At 38.8% G+C, this 19,812-nt stretch overlaps 1 protein-coding gene across 1 annotated transcript in view; it reads right to left on the bottom strand.

Annotated features, from left to right (window-relative positions):
* adgrb3 (adhesion G protein-coupled receptor B3) overlaps window positions 1-19,812 on the bottom strand; it is a 132,785-nt gene that overhangs the window by 24,962 nt on the left and 88,011 nt on the right. The window contains exons 13-19 of the mRNA XM_030070844.1: window positions 19,634-19,780; window positions 17,890-17,965; window positions 16,301-16,403; window positions 15,697-15,740; window positions 2,545-2,671; window positions 1,352-1,455; window positions 1,014-1,116 (exon numbers count right to left, since the gene is read on the bottom strand). Of these exons, the coding sequence (XP_029926704.1) occupies window positions 1,014-1,116; window positions 1,352-1,455; window positions 2,545-2,671; window positions 15,697-15,740; window positions 16,301-16,403; window positions 17,890-17,965; window positions 19,634-19,780 (704 nt within the window). The remainder of the gene's footprint in view (window positions 1-1,013; window positions 1,117-1,351; window positions 1,456-2,544; window positions 2,672-15,696; window positions 15,741-16,300; window positions 16,404-17,889; window positions 17,966-19,633; window positions 19,781-19,812) is intronic.

Raw genomic sequence — 19,812 nt, 5'->3', positions numbered from 1 at the left:
TCTCCCAGCTGCTAAACTATGGTGACTTATAAATGATTGCTATGCCATTCCTTTGAACTATGGCAATAAAACCAGCATCAATATTTCATCTCAAAGTGATTTGAATGTCCTTTTTGTGCTCATTTTTTTTTAGTTTTCTTTATGGCCTCTCACTTTTAATTGCGATTCATGATCATCATCATTGTCTCGATGCCAACAGATTGGGGTTGTCGGAAGTTTACCAGAGGACAATGTTACACCTGACTAAAGACTAATGGTCCTGAGCCAAAGCAAAGTAGAGCTACACTTATAGAGGCATTACAAAGTCTTTATATTCCATTTGCATGAAATATGTATGGCTTATCGGCGCAGAGCTCACAGAGAATGAGTACTTTGCTTGAAAGAGGCAATAATCATTTTGTTATAGTCTTGTACTTGAACTTCCAATAACAGGGCCAATGTTTGGTATAAACTTGTTGCATACATATGTAAAAGAACAATACATCATTTCTTAGACTGCTCTTTTGTTGACTGAGCAATGAGAAGTGCTACTCATTAAAAAGCTTCTAAAGAGCTTCTGAGTACGAGTGTGAGTGAAACTGTCTAATATTCTTTGAATGTGGTTATTTCTGCTGGCAACAAGTGAAACCCATCAAGTGAAAACAACAACCCGGGTAAATTAGAAATGTTGTTGTGTCTGTATAATCATTCACAGAAAAATCACAATAGAATTACCACACATCTGTCACAACAACTTTTCATACATTGCTTTACAAATGAAAAAGGTGTCCAAAGAATTGCTCGCAGTGACCGGTGGACAAGCAGTATAAACATTAAAGCCAAAGTTCAAAGTATACTTTTTAGAACCAGATGAACTGAGCTCTATTCAAGCCTAGACAAGGCCACCGTGAGCTATCATCTCTATTAATTTTTCCCTCTAAACTCGTGTGCTGATGCGGATCTGAGTCTAGCACTTTGATGATCTATAACAATCATAAGACCTCCAAATCCATAAATCATGAAAGAGCACTTACCACATTGTGGGTCTGTGTTTGTCCAACAAGAATCAGTATGTTTGAGCAGATTATGGATAAGCAGAAGTTGAGCAGAATGATAGACCGTTCAGATCGAATATATCTATAAGAAAAAAGAGGAAAAAGGAGCAAAAGTAAAAAGAATAATGTCTTAATATATTTTCTAAATACAGTTTAACTACCAGGCATTATAATAACATTACAGGTTTGTCTCCAGTTAGGATTTGGCAATGACTGGATTTTAAAACAAATAAAATAATGCTGATGAACTACACATTGCTGAATAATCCATGTGAATTTATTTACCAACTTGTTATGATCTAATATGTTGTAATTACCTCCATAGCACAGCATAGATCACTGCCAACGTGATCAAGGCAAGGCAAGATAGACCACAGCCAACTATCAATGTCACAGATGGGACCCCTGAGTACTCCATGGTCTGTGGAGGAGACAGAGCAAGGCAAAGCAGTCAGTGGGAGGTTTGATATGGTACACACAGTAAATCTTTATTGTTGTCCGGAGAGGACGCCAACCAAAACATCCAGAGCAAATCTGAATAATGCACAATGGATTCCTTAATATACTGTGAGGTTTGAGGTGCATGAGTGGGCTGGAGGAGTGGTTAGATAGATAATTACTTAAAAAAAATATTGTACCCCAAACATTCCACATACTCAATGCCCACTAAAAATCAGGTTGCCAAATAGTAAAGGCTAGAATGAAAATAATAGTGATGTAAGATCATAAACTGACAAAATCAAGACTTTCTCTTCATCTGCTTTGCCAGTCAGGGTTGACATCATCCCAGGCAGATGTGTTTATGCAGGCCTGTAATTTATGACCTGCTAAGAAGTACAGCAGCCACAGATGTGGCTTTACACACAAATGATATACACCATTCAAATCCATAGGGAAATGTATCTTTATGGCTGAATTGCTGTAATTGCTATGTATTGCTGGTGCATGATTCAGGCCTTTAATTTGCTTGAATCTGGATGTATGCTGATAAAGAAAGGCTGTACTGTAAATATATTCTCAGTTTTAATTAGGCCTAGTTTATCTCCTCAAAGAATTGTGAGGTTTTCTTACAGTAGTGTAGGTGACATATGTGCTGCTCCCACATATGATCTCAAACAGTGCTTTGGTACTCTCCACTCCCACAAAAACATTCTGATTTCCAGGTGCAAAATGTCCACATTCTGAGATATTCCAACTTTTATCTTCAATCTTAACACAATTTTCACTGACTGATTAGATAAAGAGGCACTGACACACGCATCAGCATGCACACACCCTCCGGCGTGCACGTGAGCGCGCGTGCACATTCACACTCTCACACACAGAGAGTTATCGAAATCTATGCTCAAACTGGAAATAAGAGCACAATCCAGTCCTTAGCACTGAGCCACTATTTAATGGGATTAGCACACCGACTATTAAATTTCCATGCGAGCCCGCACGCAGGCAACATTTCTCCTTGCATTAGCCCATACGTCCACACTGAATAACAAATCAATAGCCTACTTACTATTTCTCTTGGTTGCTGAGCCAAAATGGCGAAGGTAGATACACGATCACATAAGCATTTTGTATGGGATGCATCTGTGAGCACCGTTTTACATCCTTTTGTGGACCAGGTTCCCCAAGAATCGTTCCTGCAAGAAGAAGGCAGAGGCAATTAGAGGCTTAATTCCCGCGGTGGCACGACTTCACATGGCTTTTCGACATCGCCTTCCCGGATTTTATTTATTTTATTTATTTATTTATTTTTTATTTTTAAAAAATCGGTGACGGGGTATATAGCCCTATAGACTGTTACATAAAAAAGCGAATAGACACATCGACACGGCTTCTAAAGCTACTACCAGCATATCAGCTCTAGCAGATAGAAAGGCAGAGACACAGAGGAGGGGGAGGACGCACGGAGCTGTCCAACGCCGACCGGTGCTGATTGATTCTCTATACGCAGATAAACAGCAACAATTGATATCGAAAATACAAAACTGTCATTCGCTGATAACGCTCACAGATAAGACTGCATTTCATATTTACCCGTGCTTCGCTTTGGCGTGAAATTCTATTCGTCTGGGTCTTTTTCCATACGACTGTATTTTCTTTCTTTCTTTCTTTTTCCTCTCAATGCCCCTCTTATCCTGTCTTTTTTTCCTTTTCGGTTGATTTTTCCCCCCCTCAACCGTTTTAATTAGCAGCTTTTGGATGCTTCCTTAGGGGGATTTTCACCCTGGAAACGGTGGACAGCATCAGATTGATACTCTGTTCCTCTCTGCTGGTGTTAGAGGGGGAGGTTGATACAGTGAAAAAATAAATGGATGTTGTCGCAAGATCTGTGTATTCAGTCAGGCTATTACGGCAGCCTTAAAAAATCGCCTTGTTTCTGGATTACTTCAAAAAAATAATAATATTTTTTAAAAATCCCTTCATACGGGAGTTGATGCTTCCCTATATGAACCATTTGACAAAAATCACTGCAGAACTAATACCACCCCATGGAAGCAGCGTAAATGGTTGCAGCCAGTCCCCCCCCTCCCCTCCTCCTCCTCCTCCTCCTCCTTCACACCACTAGCAGGTGAAATGAAAGGAGCGAGTCTCTTCCATTTGTCATTGGCTTCCACTAATTTTCAATCTTCAGAGAGAAAAAAAAAATCCCATCGATTAAGCATGAGTCCGACACAATAGCCTGATTCACACGCAGATGTGAATGTGGTGTAGTGTTTAAAGTCGCACTCGTTGCCACACATGTGCACCACCTAATACTCCAGCGTCTTATCACACACACGCAAACACACACCTGTTGTCCCAAGTTGCATTGCTGTGTCATCTGTCATTTGCCCATATACCCAATTTATGGTAAAGACAGAACAAGATTCATACAAATGACTTTGGACGGTATAGAGCATACCAGCTGTTGAGTGATTGAAGTGGCTTCTGCTGTGTGAGGCAATCCTGTCTGTCATTTGATCAATAGTGCAGCAATATTTATTAATCTTGCAACCCTTTGAAGGGAGTCCATTCTTGGAGCCCATTGGCAATTCCCATTTGGACAGTCCAACACTCTAGGGTCTCTGTTCACAGCAATGAAATGAATGAATGAAAGACCCTCTGCTCTCTTCTCCTCCCTCTCCTCCCTAATTGGATTTTCGGTGACTGTGCAAACAGCTAATGGATGTTTTTTTGCTGAAACCCTGTCTTCATTTTAAAATGCCACCTCCATACTCCACCAAAACAAAACTCAGAACAGCTTTTTAAAATGCAGTTTAGTCCTCTAATTTGGACATTACAACATTGTTTTTACATTTGAAGTGCTCCGTTACTGAGAGTGACATAAGAATTTAGAATAACTAGTGAAGAGGTCGGAAAACTAAAGAAACCACAGATCTGTCTGGTATTAAGTTATGACATATAGCATCTAATTGGTGAAAAAAAGGAATATAAGTACTTTGGGTTATATGAAGGTGAGAAAGAAAAAGAAAGAAAGAAAGAAAGAAAGGAAGGAAGGAAGGAAGGAAGGAAGGAAGGAAGGAAGGAAGGAAGGAAGAAAACCAATCCTAAACTGTTATAATATAATGCAGTATAATTGATAAATCTTACATTCCCTAAGGGTCATCCTATTACATGATGACCCCAACCTGAATTTAGCCCCTGGGGACTTATTAGTATTGATAGCTGGACTTGCAGCAACAACAAAATTACTAAGTCGTAGGTAGAAACCACCTCATAACCTATCAATAACCTATCAATACCACACAGGATCAATACAACTATCCTAATCCTTAAATTTGCATTTTATTAAAAACAAAGGCTTCATAAGTGAAATTTCAAACACTCAAGTGAGTTCTGTGGTTTGGCACAGTGTCCTTTTACTAGAAACCTTACAGAAGAAAAGCTGAATCTATGCCTTACAGAAAGAGAGTGTTAAGAATTATAACATGTCTGGCAGTGGCTGGGAGTAAAAAGATTAAAAAGATGTTTCAAAGCAGAGCAGTTGGGTGGCCTCTGCCTCAGTGGTTTGAATGGAGCATGTGTAAGCGCAATAAAAACTTAAGTTCTGTTTCAATAAAGGGCCCTGCCTTGAGAACGAGGTGAAGGCAGGTGGCTCACTTCAGAGTAACGCAATATTGTTTATTTTAGACAAAATAGCAGACAAACACCTTAATCACAGTGAAGGCTTTATCTTATAATAACAGTTCCTGAAGGATGGAGAAAAGGCCAAGGATGGGACACTTGTAGATGACCAACCTGCATGATGACCTTCACGTAACATCCCACTTGAGATCGTATAGACCTTGTGAGGTTGGTGAGGCAGAGCTATTTGAAAATGTACTGCATGTTCTCTCATGTTATAAGATACAACTATGATGGCACAACTTGGTGTGGTGATTTCATTCTTCTCAAAAATTCGACGATGAAGCTGCCGCTCCCTTGGCGAGAGCTCGCTCTTTGGCAGTCGATCTGTTTCTAAATTCCATCCTGCTAGATGTTTGCTTCTCCACAAATCATCTTTTGTGCCACTGGGAGAAAGTGGCAGGATTACATGTCTGTATGGGGATTTAAGTACGCTACTTTTGACGTGTTGTCTGACCTTATTGGGACATGGTAGCCCCAGAACGTGGAAAAAGTGCCTGAGAGAAAATGACAGTGTTGATGCCTGTCAACACAGTGGAACCAATGACATGCCATTCATCACATACCCTTTGTTTTGACTACTTTCCATCCATTAAATGATGGATTGACAGCCTCATATCAAGGGTAACACTCTCCAGAATTGAAAACTGTGACAGAATTTGCTCTCACTCCCAGTGTACTCTTTGGTTTTGGTGTCAGATGCAAGCTAAGTGACACCACTGCCTAATCCTGCATGTCCTGCATGTTGAGTACACCAAGTAACAATCACACATGCAGGGACCGCATGGCCTGATGTACATCCAACATGAAACCTTTGTGACTGACTAAACTACTCAAGAGAGGGGGGTCTAATCATCCTAAAACTAATTACATGCATGTCCACGTTAGAGTAGCCACGCACTTGGGCAATATGGCAATATGCTTTAGGCAATTTTATAAAGTCTTGGAAGATTGCCACACATTGACAGGCAGGGGCGGAGCGATGCTGGGATGTTACTGCATCCATCTTGAATCTCTTGATAGTTGGTGTGGAAGCTGTAAATGTGGCTGGTCTGTGGGCAACACTGCATGTGCTAACTCGATGAAGAGAAGAGCGAAGGGTGTATGTTTCTCTCCAGGAAGAAAAATCTAAGCAGCTCAGTGGAACTCAGTAGGGTGAACCCATAATTCAAGCAGCAGCTAAATCCAAACAAGGACATCACACTTCACATCCAAATTGGATTTATATGTGTTAAGTGTGTTAAAAAAAAAAAAAAAAAAAAAACATGACAAATGAGAATTAGTGGCTCTGCAGGTGCATATAAAGCAGGGGAGTCATGCACCTCTTAAGCCGTGATAGGTCCACCATGCCTACTATCATCATTACATGTAATACGACTTCAGTGTAATACTCATAATAATGTCGGCCCAGTGTGAGACATTAGCTGATTCAACAGCAGGAGAATTAACTCAGCTTTTATTTCTAAGTCTAACCGATTTTAAGGGATTTAACACTACTTGATTTGCAAATGATTTTTGCAAACTTCAACGGTATACTTCTTGTTGTACATTTGATATACCCACACACACACACACACACACACACACACACACACACACACACACACACACACACAGTAATACCGCCTACTGTCAACTAATGCATGGTTAGTGTTGATACTACATTATCAGTGTGTCAATCAGTCAGTCTGTTCTGGAGCGAAGGTTAGAATTACTGCAAACATCGCCCACAATGTCACCATCTGATTGAACTGCTTTTATAAGGGGATCATCTCAGACAGTGGTGCTCAAAGTGCAGTCCAGGTCTAACATGGGCCCTTGAGAGATTTCTAGTGGGTCCCCAGCAAAATGAGGAATAGTTTAATCATCCAACATTTCAGTAGAAATCACCCCAATTAGCGAATTAGAGAAAAAATAGTCTTACTCCTATCATCTTGCTGCATACCGTGTGCACACTTCTACCATTCATTACTTATTAAAAGCATGGTATTAAATCTGATGAGGTGGGGATATGTAGTGTTAATGTTACATGTGAAGGCCCTGACATGAGGGAGAACCCCTGACCTAAAATGAAACTATTAAAATGTATAAGTTCAATAAACATGACGGCATTTTCTACCTCAGAAAACCATTGCAAAGCTTCATACTGGAATTTTTTGAAAGTTGCATTGTTTACTGTACATTTGTTACTGTGCATCAGCATGGGTAATATGTCATCTTGTGCTCAGTGTGTGCTGAAAAAACATGTTATGTAAACAATACAGGGACCTGGTTTTCATTACAGTGCACTATAGTGCCACTGCTGGTCACAAACTACATAGCATAACTTTATGCAGCTTTATATTGTCTTTCAGTTGTAAACAGAGACTGTATGTTCCCTTGAGTACGCTTAAAAGTCAGGCATTACACATACAAACCCTGAATCGCTCAAAGGACATTTGTGGACAGATCTGCTGTCTGTTAAATCTGACACTGTCAGTGTAGTAGTAGATTCGAGCTTGGTGGAAAACAACCATGTGGGACTTGCACTCCTCCGTGGGCAGTGACATTGCTGATGCTGATCAACATCAGCATCATATGCCATAGCATACTCGACGAAAATGGCAGTTTAGTGGTCCCTGCCTCCCTGACAACTTGCACTCCTACATGCAGAGGATCAGATTCCTGTTCTGGTAAATCTCTTCTTTAAAAAGTATCCATGTCTGACTCTGCAGTCCTTTTGAAGAAAAAATACTACCTATGGAATACCCTTTCTCCTTTAAAAATGTATATAGGGCTATCCAGTCTATAGATATATCTTTAAATGCAAAGAAATTCTTTTTTCTTTTTTAATTCTTTAATTCTTCTTTACTACTCTGCTCTGTCTGGCATTATTACATAAAAAAGATTTGCTTGGAATGACTACGATAACCCTACTGCTTCACTATGCTGCCACAGTTTCTTGGGGAATTATATGTCACAAAAGTACTTCATGTACTGTAATTATGTAATTCTACTGTACAAAAGATTCAGGAGTCACAACTGTTGAAAAATAGCTAATGTTTCACATATTTGGATATTTTTGGCCTGGCATTGATCAAAGATGAAATGATACTAGAGTACTTCCTTGTTTAATGAATAAGGCAGTACACAAGTTGAAGTAGCTGCACTTGAGCAATCAGTGACGACAGCCATCCCTGTAAGTCCCACCCCAAACATCCTGGGCTACTGGAAAGTACTAACCCCCAAGCAGAGACTTTTTGTGGGGTAAATAAAATGTCCCTGGAACTGAATTTTGGTGCTTGTTATCCAAAGGCTCCCTGGGGATCCCTGAGGAAAGTTCCTGTGGTCCAAAAGGGACTAAACTGAATCAAAGCCAGCATGAAATTACTGATTCATGTAGTATGGATCAACATACAGTAGCATATTTCATTACTGAATCATAGTTTGTTGGTTTCAACCTTTCTTCTAAAATAATTGAGGATGTTTTTGTTGACTATTTGAAGAAATACAATGTTTGACCAAACTATGAGTCAGCTGATCTGTCCATTTTTCCATCACTCACATTAAATACATCATTTGTTTGCTCAGTATTATGTCACACGTGATATCTCAGGTACCACTGATCTGATTTATGACTCACTCCTTCATTCCAGCATTGAAAATTAAAGTGATTGGCTCAAGGGGAATCTACAGTTACAGCTCAGCACAAGGATGACATATTTGTTACTGCCTGACCCAGATGGGGATTTAATTATTCGTGCAGGACAACATGTTTACTGTTGCCTTGTCTATCATTAGCAGTGCCTTAATAATATTTGTGTGGGGATTGCTTGAGAACCCAGCCATGCATTCCAGTTTCACCTGGTTCTCAGGCTTTACCTCCATTGGCAATGTCTCATGATGCCCTGCCCTGTCTGGCTCCATGCCAGGATCTCCAGATGCCTTGAGAACCTGGCCAAACCTGGTTGGACCACAGCTGAGCCGGCTGCTTTTCACCCCTGGCCACAAGCTCCAACATAAAGGATTAGCACTTATTGATTCTAAATAGACTGCTTCCTGTTATCCATAATGCATATACAGACTCTGTATTTACCGGGTAAATACATGCTAGGCATAATAAGTTAACAACTAATTATAGCTGTGCTAAATAGGTAAATGCATTGAAATAGCTGCATTATTGTAGGGTACTGTGGGATATTTTGGCATTTCTTTAACAAGAAAATATCATGTGAATATATTATGAAATATTGTAAGATGACAGTGAGCCCTATAATTGTCTGCTCTGGATAACTAGCACCAAAGATTGTTACTACTCCAGCCAATATTCTGTGTTTTCAAAGCCCACACCATCCCATAGCTCTGCCCATCTCAATGTCCCACTCACAATTTAGAAAAATCTCAGTATTCAGACCCAAAATACTGACTGCAAAACAGCCAGAATTAACTGAAACCAGGCCTCCTTTAAGATGAGTACTACCCCAAAGAGCCCCCTTTCTCTGCCTAAAAAGCTCTCACAGAGGGAGAAAAAACTACTGTCAACACTGGACGCACTTTTACTAAAATGAGATCTTTGAAGGTTTCAAGGCATGTTTGCTTACAGTAATGACCTCCATTGGTAAAAATTGAACATTAACCAGAATCTCCGTCTCTGCCACAGACAGAGATGCATGCCTCTCTGTTTTGAAGCAGGTTATAGTAAACTCACCAGTGGCGAGGCAGTGATGGAGAGTTTGATTGGCAGTGACGGAAGGTGATTGAAGACCTGGGGTTTGTTGTGATGAACAGTATTTCTACTGACAACAACAGCATGGCACATTGTAACTTTCTCTGGTGTTACTCTTCAGTTTAAGGAACTACATACCATAGTAGTTGTCACAAGATGAAGGCAGCCTGAGTTGGCATAATTCCTGGGCAATTAGACCACACATGCTTTTATCAATCATCTCCAGAATCAGCCCAGGTTTAACAGTGTTTTCTGGGAATTAAAATAAGAATTTCCTATAAATTGATGTTTCTTAAATTGCACCATAATTGTTCATGGTTCTATCCACTTAAACAAATTTCTTAAATGTGTACAACATTGCTTTGTTCAATTACCCAATTCCAGCCATGCTCTTCATAACAGTTAATTGTCCATTTCCATTCAGTTAAGACAAACATGATCATAATGTGCAGTATTTTCTAACTGTAATTTGTAAAACTTTTTAATTGAATCCAACAGGAAACTGAAATAGAACGGCAAAAGGAAGAACTGTTTATCCCTACTGTATGTCATCCTGTTTCTAACATAGCCTTTATTATAGGTTTCTGTCTTCTCTACTCAGTTAAGACCAGCATATACCCTGAACGTTCTGCAGAGGTACAAAGTAAAACCCTGTAATATATGAGGGAAGAGGTAAGGGAAGCCATAAAAGATAGCTACACTTAATTCTATGGTCTTACCATATTCCTTCCCAACGCAGTAATAACAAATGTACAATCCATGTTCTCCAATAAAGATAATAATAGCATTTAATCTCATGGTATGGTGATAATAATAATATACTTCATTTTATTAACTTTTGAATGCCTTTCCTAATTTGGTGCAAAGTGTTTTACACAGAGGAAGCATAAAGATTAAACATAGAAAGTGGAGCTTGATTGCAGCATGCTAATGATAGGCTGCATATTTTTAGCAATGTGCTTTTGGTACATCGTTTGTATTTGTATTGATGAAAACTGGATGTATAACACATATAATTCATTGTAGACCATTAATGTAATGTGTCAGTAAGCCTACAACCAAAAAATGCATCAATAAAATGTATGCAATGACACATAATAAAATATTTGGTGTACTTCCAAACCCTTCATAAAAGGTTACTACAGCTAAACATGATCTTAGACCTCAAGTTTTGTTGTCATTGTTGTTGTTATGATTATTATTATTAATTTATTTTATTTATGTAAACTAATTTCAATGATGCTGTGGCCACTAAAACAATAACCTTTCATGAAAAATATCCTCATCCTTTAAAAATAATCTATTTCTAAAAAATAGCACCTCATATCCACATGCATGACTGTCACTTCAGCAAATTATGTTTCTAAAGCCTGCACTCTGCACTGCCTTGTTATGCTTTCTTTATGTGTAATATATAAGCGCTGCACGCCTCGCCTGCGCCGACTCTAACCGTTCAAGCTTTGCATCACTGCCGCCATGGGGGAAAAAGATACTTTCCATATGATTTAGAAAGTTTTCCAGTGAGGGCAAATATACCGCTAAGCTTGGTCCAGGGTCTAGAGGCTTTAACTGATAAAGTTTGTTCTTCTTTGCTTTTGAAATTGGCTTCTTGTTGGATAATCTCAGAAGGCACATTAAAACATTTTCTGTTCAAAGGACAGAAAAGTATCAGCGTCCATTTCTGCACTTTGTCCATGATTTGCTTTAAAAGTGATTCTGTGGATTTTGAAAACAGCTCCCACTGCATGGTAATGCAAAGAGGCTATTAGGTGATACTGTAAATTGTAATTTGTCCTTTTCGTGGTATTATTTAAAAGCTGCAGTCATTATTGCATGGTTAGCGGCAGTCTGGAGAGACTAAATAGCTAAAATTACAAGTAATTACATTAGTCAAGGCAAGATAAAAGAATGAATTACTGTTTCCAAATCACTTGAAAAGCTGTAATTCTGGACAGGCTGAAAAGCAGTCTAGTTCAGCTCATACTTAAAAATGACTCCTAAATTCTCATTGTGGGTGTTGTTTTTCTGTCGAGAGGGAAAATATGTTAGAGTCTGGGAGTTAACAGGGCCAGAGCCAAAGATTCAGACTGAAGACTTGTCAGCATTTAAGCTTTTACGACCACTAACTTTGTAAAAAGCGATCTCACTGTAACTTAGGAAGCTGCTTTGCATCAGCGTCTTCATTTTAGAGGTTCAGGGCTGATCCTCCTTCATAATTAATATAATTAAAAATATTTACAGTTGAATAGGCAAATCCTGCCCTAAATACATGGAGAAAAAAGTTGCCAGCTACTTCCCCTGTAACAAATTACATGTAACTTAACTGTATTCTTGAAAAGAGGGGAGCCCTTGCTAAATACTTTTTCAGTAAATTCCACCAAATTAATTTGTTTATTGAATACCATGGGGTATTGGTGGAGCTAAACTCATTCAAATGTAATTAATATCCCTTGGCACAGTGGTGGGACAGTGTTAATTTCAGGCTTGTTTGATTGCTGAAAATGTTGACATTTGAAAGAGTAATAAAAATGTATGCATGCAACTTGCTAACACCTGGTGCTGGGCAGCAGCACAAAACAATATTGGCACTTTGGAAGAAAACTCAGCTGTTCTATTTCTTACTTTTAGGAGGCTGTATTCCAGTGTGTGGGTATCTTTTCTCTTTCTTTGCTGTTGATATTTACGTAACCATTGAGCCAGCCAGGTGAACACTGCTGTTTGTGTTACACTGTTCTGGGTTAGACTTTGCTCAAAACATGACAACCCAAGGAAAGGAAAGTTGAAACAATGCCAGAAATTCAGAAATAGAGCACACCTTCAATGCTAAGAAACGTACAGCGCCTTTCCTTGCAGGAAAGTTATTTTGTTTAACTTATCTGAAGTATAAACTGAGGTTTTCTTTCTTTCTGTCTTTCTGTCTTTCTTTTTCAGGTTTCGCTGTATATCACATGAGCTGATTTAAGCAGCAGTGTAGGACATTTAATGTACATTAAATGCTCAGCTGCATTGATACCAGTAGCGGTGGATTCGTTTAAATGGTTAAAATTATTCTCAAGAGGCCAGTTTTGGGTGGCTCAATTAAGCGGAAATTTAATCAAGTAAATAATTTTCTTATCTTGTGCATGAACCCTCACTCCTCTCATATTGCTGCAGAGGAACAATGTAATTTTCTCAATTTGAAGTTATTAAGATTAAAAAGCACCATATCTAATAACATACTCATTTCCTTCTGTGTAGAAAAATAAGGGCGAAGGAGGAGGACGGGAACCTTTCTGCTCTGCTCCAAGCTGCACTGCTGTAGTGCCTGATGGGCAAGGCATCTAATCCCTAACTATTGCACTGTAAAAGGGGTGTGAAAGCTGGACTTGAACCTCCAGAAAATGATTATTCTAAAAAAAAAAATGTTGCCCAGGTTTATGTTTCAGGTACTCTATGTGTCTTCTTGACTACCTAAATAGCCCTTTAAATAAAACATAACCTTCCCCACTCAACCCCTCTTATACATCAAAGCTTTGTGGGAATCATGTTTTTCCCAAATGTCATATTAACTCTCAGTGGTTCTCATATTACTACAGGTGTGGTTATGTTAGGTGAGGGCCCTAAAGCAGAGGGAAGGTTCTGAAGATTATAAATGAGATGTTATAGCTTCTCAGTGTTGTCCAAAACACCTGAACAAATGTAGAATGTTTATCTTTCTTATATGTTTTATACAGCTAAAAAAAGCCTGGGGTTAAGCAGACTGCAAAGAAACAGCGATGCATAGAAACAGTGTGCAGAACATTAAAACTATATAATCATTTCATGGCATCATATCATAATGTCATGTTTACTCATTACATTAGGAAAAATCATGAAATATGAAGTAAAAAAATCATGTTGATCATGTATTTAGAGATGTTAAATATTGAATGGGGTGCAAAAGGAGGCTTAACATGTCCATCCCGACACTCTTTACTTGCAGTGACATGCTCAGACAACACAGACAAATCACAACGGTTTTCCCTCATACCGCCACAGATTTAAGAAAGTTTGTGCCTCGGGTTTACATTCTTGTCTGCCATAATCATTGTGAAAACAAAGCAGAGGACGTTCAGGTGTTCCAGCTGTCTAGACCTGCGCTCGAGGCTACCTGCAGCATTCAAAGGCTGAGCGCACACGGTCACATGTGCCGTACCTGGGCCAAACCGAGTCAAACACAGCAGGCAAAACCGAGGACACAGCTCTCCACTTGTGATCAACATTTTCATTTCACAAATTGCTACATTGAGCACTCTCATTTGGTTTGAACCAACATGGCTGACAGATGGTACATTACCCACTCATTGAGTCCTCAGAGTGGTTGGTATTGTGTAATAAGGACAAGCCAACTGTCTGAAATGGAACATACTAATCGTACCACAGAGCCGTTCGGTGGCACTCTGATTAAAAGGACTCAGAGTCAAAGATAAATGTCGATATTCGACACTTGGTTTGTGCACAGTTGTCCCAGTTGCACAGTACCTTCGCCTTTCAAACTGGCTCATACATTTTGCATGGAACAATTGCCCTCAAACGCCATGACAGAGGACAGACCACACACAATTCACATGCTATTTCAAAACACAACAAAAAATAACCTGCCATAAACTGTTACCGCTGCTGTTGTCTCCACTGTTGCTGTCAGGGCTCCCGCTAATCAATCACAATGACATTCAAAAATATTTTTCCAATATGCTCTAATCTAACTTCACATAAATAATCTAAATGTTACAGTAGGCAAGGTGTGGTTTATAAACCCATATTTTCCACTATACATAAAACAAAATTCAGCCGACAAAAATAATACAATGCACTGAGGAACGTGCCAAATGCATAAACTCTGTGAATCAAACCTGCTGAAAAATGATGGAGTAAATCTTGCTTGGGGCCTATGTGGCCTGGCCCACTTTGAATCTCTTATAAATCTCTCAACAGCATGGTAAATATTCACAATCCACCGGTAGGTTCAGGTGGTAATACACAACTCAGCACTCAATCACAAATATTATATTTACCAATCAAAACATTGCCTCCTTTGTGCTGAAAAATCTAACTATTCTGTTGAAGTTATTCCAAAAACTATATCCCAGCCGGATGCACCTATTTGTTTTCATCATAATAAGCAGTGGTCCTCTTAGTTGAGACAAGCAGCAAGGCTAAATGCAAAAAAGCAAAAAAAAAAAAAAAAAAAGCAAAAAAAAAAGAAAGAAATTAGGTTGGGTGAAGTATTCCCACTACTTTAATTTTCTCAAGTGAATGGATGACAAAAAAAAATATTGTTTTTAGTTGTAAATTCTGTGCACTTACATTTATTTATTTATTTATTTTTCCCCCACTGCAAGCAACATGATGTAAAGTCTCCTTGCATAAACAGCATCCCAACACCAAACTCCTGGCTGAAGCAGAAAGCAGCCAACAACAAATAAAATCTCCAGAGAAACATTATTAAAGCATGAAAATGTATGTGGACACGTGTAAAAACTCTTTGGAAATGAGTCCAGTTAATTTCTTGCCTTTGAATACTGTTGTTTGCCTGCTTACTATTCGGTTCCCATGGTCATTCACAAGAGAGGAAATTGTGCCACTTTTTCAAGATGAAGCATGGATGCAACTGAAAACACACTAACCCAAATCAGCGGTATAAAATAACGGTTGGATGGTAATGAATCGTCATGATTAGAAATGTGTACCGAGTAAGCAATGCTTTACTTGTTTTTTTTTTTTTTACTTTTTTTTTTTTTGAGAAACAAGCCAGACACTGAGAACATTAGATCAACAAAGGCACAGAATAGGCCCTAATGCATGCACACTTACATGATGCTGCTATCCCACAGTGCACAGTAAGGGTTCAGCGTTCCCTGCAAGACGAAAAAGAACACAGTGTTTACCAACGTAATTACGACGGTGGCCATCATCATCATTAACAATCAATTGCAGATTTGTCCTTCTACTTATATGTATGGTTCATGGGTCAAATATGAACCGTAAATTGAAAAATGGACCATGCTGACACAAACACACACGCACGCACGCATGCACGCACGCACACACACACACACACACACACACACACACACACACACACCAAGATGAATATAAAGGCCTAGATCATTAAAGGATTGTCCTTATAATTATCTGACTATACTGCAAAATCTCCTGACACTGAGTGCCTGCAAATTAATTATCGAGCCAATTAACCGGTATTGTTTGTTGGCCGATGGGAGGACAAATACGCAACTGTTACTGCAGAACATCGCTTTTCATAAGGTTAAGATAATAAAATGCTATCCTTTCAACATGATGTCCAAGATCTGAAATACAACAGAATTCATATCGTATGCCAATAAATGTAATTGTCGATCTATACAAAGATAATAGTTACTGTACATCAAATTAACAAAATGACTGGAGGGCTTACATTTGCCAGGTGAGCCAGTTCAATCTCCAAGTGGGACTCAGTCACCTTGGGCTCAGGTCTCACTGTCACAGCAATGACCTTGGAGTTTACAACTGTGTGGTTCCTGAGTCAAACAGAAAAAAAAAAAAAAGCCAGAATGAAATCATGACAAATGTAGGTGGAGTGAATCAGAGTTCTCGCTTGCTTCTATGTTACAGCCACTGTTTGATTGCTATTGACACTGTAAAACATTATGAATAATTTATTGTCACTATCTGCTTCATTTTATACGACAACAAGGTAAAGCACAAGGTCACATTGCATATATTAGCTTAATTTTTCTAGCCTTTTCCTCTATGAATGCTACATTCATACATTAAGCTTTTGAATATAACAGATAACACCCATACAAAATCTGCAAGGTTCAAAGCCTTATTTTACTTCATGATCAAACACTCGAGGTCACTTCTCACACTCTGAAAAACATTAGCACTTCAGGATTAGGCTTAGGAGAGTCTATGAGAATTATGGGGGATATGGTGTTGAATTTGCTGCAGCTCTAAACAGAACAGTGGTTTTAAAACCTGTTATCCGGGGATTTTGGAATCTCCAAATAGCATAGGCACAAAACAAAACCAAAGTGTTGAGAGGAGGGCTTTAAAAGCTGCCCATTAGAAGTAAAAGCAGCTATTCAGTGTTTCAAGAAGAGTAGTGTGTGCTCTACTAGTGCTGTTCAAAAGGGACAAACTGAGGACCCAAGCAACACAGAAAATAGAAAGAGTACAAATCAAAGGCTTGCCCTGACTGAAGGAGATGTATCTTTATACCCTGCAATTTCAATATCTGGCATTACTATGGCCCTGTCTCACAAACTATCTCAAATTGCTCTGCAGCCGGTGGAGTATCCTTGTTAGAAGTTGAAATCCAGGCTCCCACTAGGAAGAAATCTGTCAACTTTCCAAAGAAAAGTCGAGGTGCTGAAGGGCGGCAGCATCCCCTGTAGTGCCAACACTGCTTGAGCTAAGAATATTATTAGCCTACTTTTAGATGTGGTGCAAGTCATTTTTTCTTGTCCAATTTTCATATGTAAATCAATGGTGGAATTGGACAGGTGAATCTACAGGAAGTGCACCCTAGGTATTTTCACATATAGCATTAGGACAGTGACCCCCCCCCCCCCCTTTTAATCTCCAGGATCTACATTAGTGCAATCCCTGAGTGAACTACATATTCTGTGCTGCTTCCTATAATCAATTGAATGTTAGATGTGTTTAAAAAAGACCTGGTGAGATTACAAGTAAAATTACAGGAATTTTAGCAGAAAGCAAACTAGACAACAGCCTAAGTATGAAATACCAAATACAGCTGTACAGAGTGCAGAACAAATATTTGCCTCTCTCTTCGTCCTGTTTGAATTTAGATTTATTCATATGTTGAAAATGGAAAGTTCCAGAGACACTCTGCAAGTCAGGGTGAGTCTGTTTTGAAGGCTGCATACATCCTCTGAATAAAAATCAACACTACAGCAGCTTCCAAAGGATTAAAGCTGTATCAAATTTCTCCTTGCTAGTAGACCAGAAAATATGGATAAGGAGATTTGTTGCCCTTACTTTGGTGAAGGTAGCATGAGTCCGAGAGTCTTGTAAAGAACTGTTCCCAAAATAAAGACAGGAGAGCCATCCATATCTAATGGGAAGAAGAAACCATTAATTAACACATTTGTCAAGGTTAGGATTCTGACACCATTTATCTCATAATAAAATGTCTATAGATGTATGCAATCATAGTCACACTGATAAATGCAGACCTTTTTACCAGCTTTTAAACTAAAAAACAACATTCCAAATGGCCATATGCTGCATGCTATTTTCCCCCCTTTTCCCCTATTTTCTCCCTAATCTCTCAATAATTTATGGTCCAGAGACCTGTGTCTGTTTGTTGTACCTGAGGCAAGATTTGGTTAAAAAAAAAAAAAAAAAAAAAAAAAAAAAAAAAAAGTGTTCAGGGTTGCTGCCCCTACTGCTTGGAATGACTTGCAAATGGACTTAAAATTGAAGGACCTAATATCTCTAATTCACCTGATATCCTTAGGTGAAAACCAGTATTAAGATTAACATTAAGATCTGTGCAACATGATGCTACTGGCTCCTAATCTTGAAATAACTTTTAATCTTTAAATTTTCCCTACGGTTAAAAAAAAATATATAGTATACCATGTGGGCTGCTACAGCTGCTTCTTTTCACCTGACAGCGAGGTTTCTCCGCGAGAGTATAATTATTTCAGTCCCCGCCCCACACTAATCAAGCAGAGAAACTTCTAGCTATGAAACTTCTTCAGTCTTCTGGTTTGTATCTTGGTTTGTATTGTATACTGTATATTATATGTGTTTTTTTTTAGTTTTTTTTTTTTTTAAGTTCTCACTGTTAAAGCTTATGAAAATTCTTTTTTAAGTCAAAGGAAACTTTTAATTGAGAGCAGCACTTGGCTAATGCGGATAAAAAAAAAAACCTGCCAGCACGCAATGCAAATACATTTTCTGCCAAGAACACACAAAAAAATCCACAAAGTTATTATTCCTCAACAAGAAATCATTTTCTGCTGCTGATATAGACTTGCCTGACTCCTGTCAGAGATGTGTTATATTCCTCCTTCAAATTGGCATCGTTTTCTGTCCAAATTAGAGCGAGTGGAATGAAAATGTGGTATACATTCCAAATGAATCCCTTGTTTTGTTATCTTTGATATATTCCAGATAAGACTGATTACACCAATTAACCAAATTGTCTGGCTCTGAATTTGGATATACTCTGCTCACTGGCAGTGCTTGAAAGGAAGCTGAAAATGCTGAGTCGATGTAAAACTCAACGGCTGAACAAACACAAGCATAGAAACAGGCTTCGTTAAAAGGCTGGATGCATTATTTTGCATTCTACAAACAAGGGGTGGTACAGTATAAAACATTAAAAAAAAAAAGAAAACATCTTCCACAGAAAACCGATCTGCTTGTTTGAAAATCTATTTGAGAGTCTTCAGACAATGCAATTGACCTAAAATCATTCAGTGCTTGGCTTGCTGAGCAATGTTTATTTTTAATTCCACAGCAGAAGCTGTTGCAGAATCCTTCATTATGCCAGTCGCCCTGGAATAATCACGCCATGGTACTACAGTCTCCACTACAGTCTGTTTTTTTTTTTTTTTTCTCTCAAATGTTTTAAAGAATTGAAGAGGACCATTGCAAGACAAAAGATGCAATTATATGATTTATTGCGTAATGTTGGCTCTGAATCCTGGAGCACGATGTGCTGGAGCGACTGGTGGAAAGATGTGTTTTGAGCATTATGTAGCCACATTACCTGCTGACTGGGAAACAAAGAGCCCCTTTGGGATCACCACTTTATCTTCTGAGTTTCTGGCCCAGTCAACCATGCCTTTACGACCCTTCATGGGGAAGTTGATGTCAGTCATCACAGACACCGCTGGAAGTCTCTGGATGCTGGCCACTGCAGGAAAGAAACACACACACAATCAATTT

The sequence above is a fragment of the Myripristis murdjan genome, chromosome 15 (assembly GCF_902150065.1).
Source record: "Myripristis murdjan chromosome 15, fMyrMur1.1, whole genome shotgun sequence".
Classification (NCBI taxonomy): Eukaryota; Metazoa; Chordata; class Actinopteri; order Holocentriformes; family Holocentridae; genus Myripristis; species Myripristis murdjan.
This window is presented reverse-complemented; position numbering and strand designations above follow the sequence as displayed.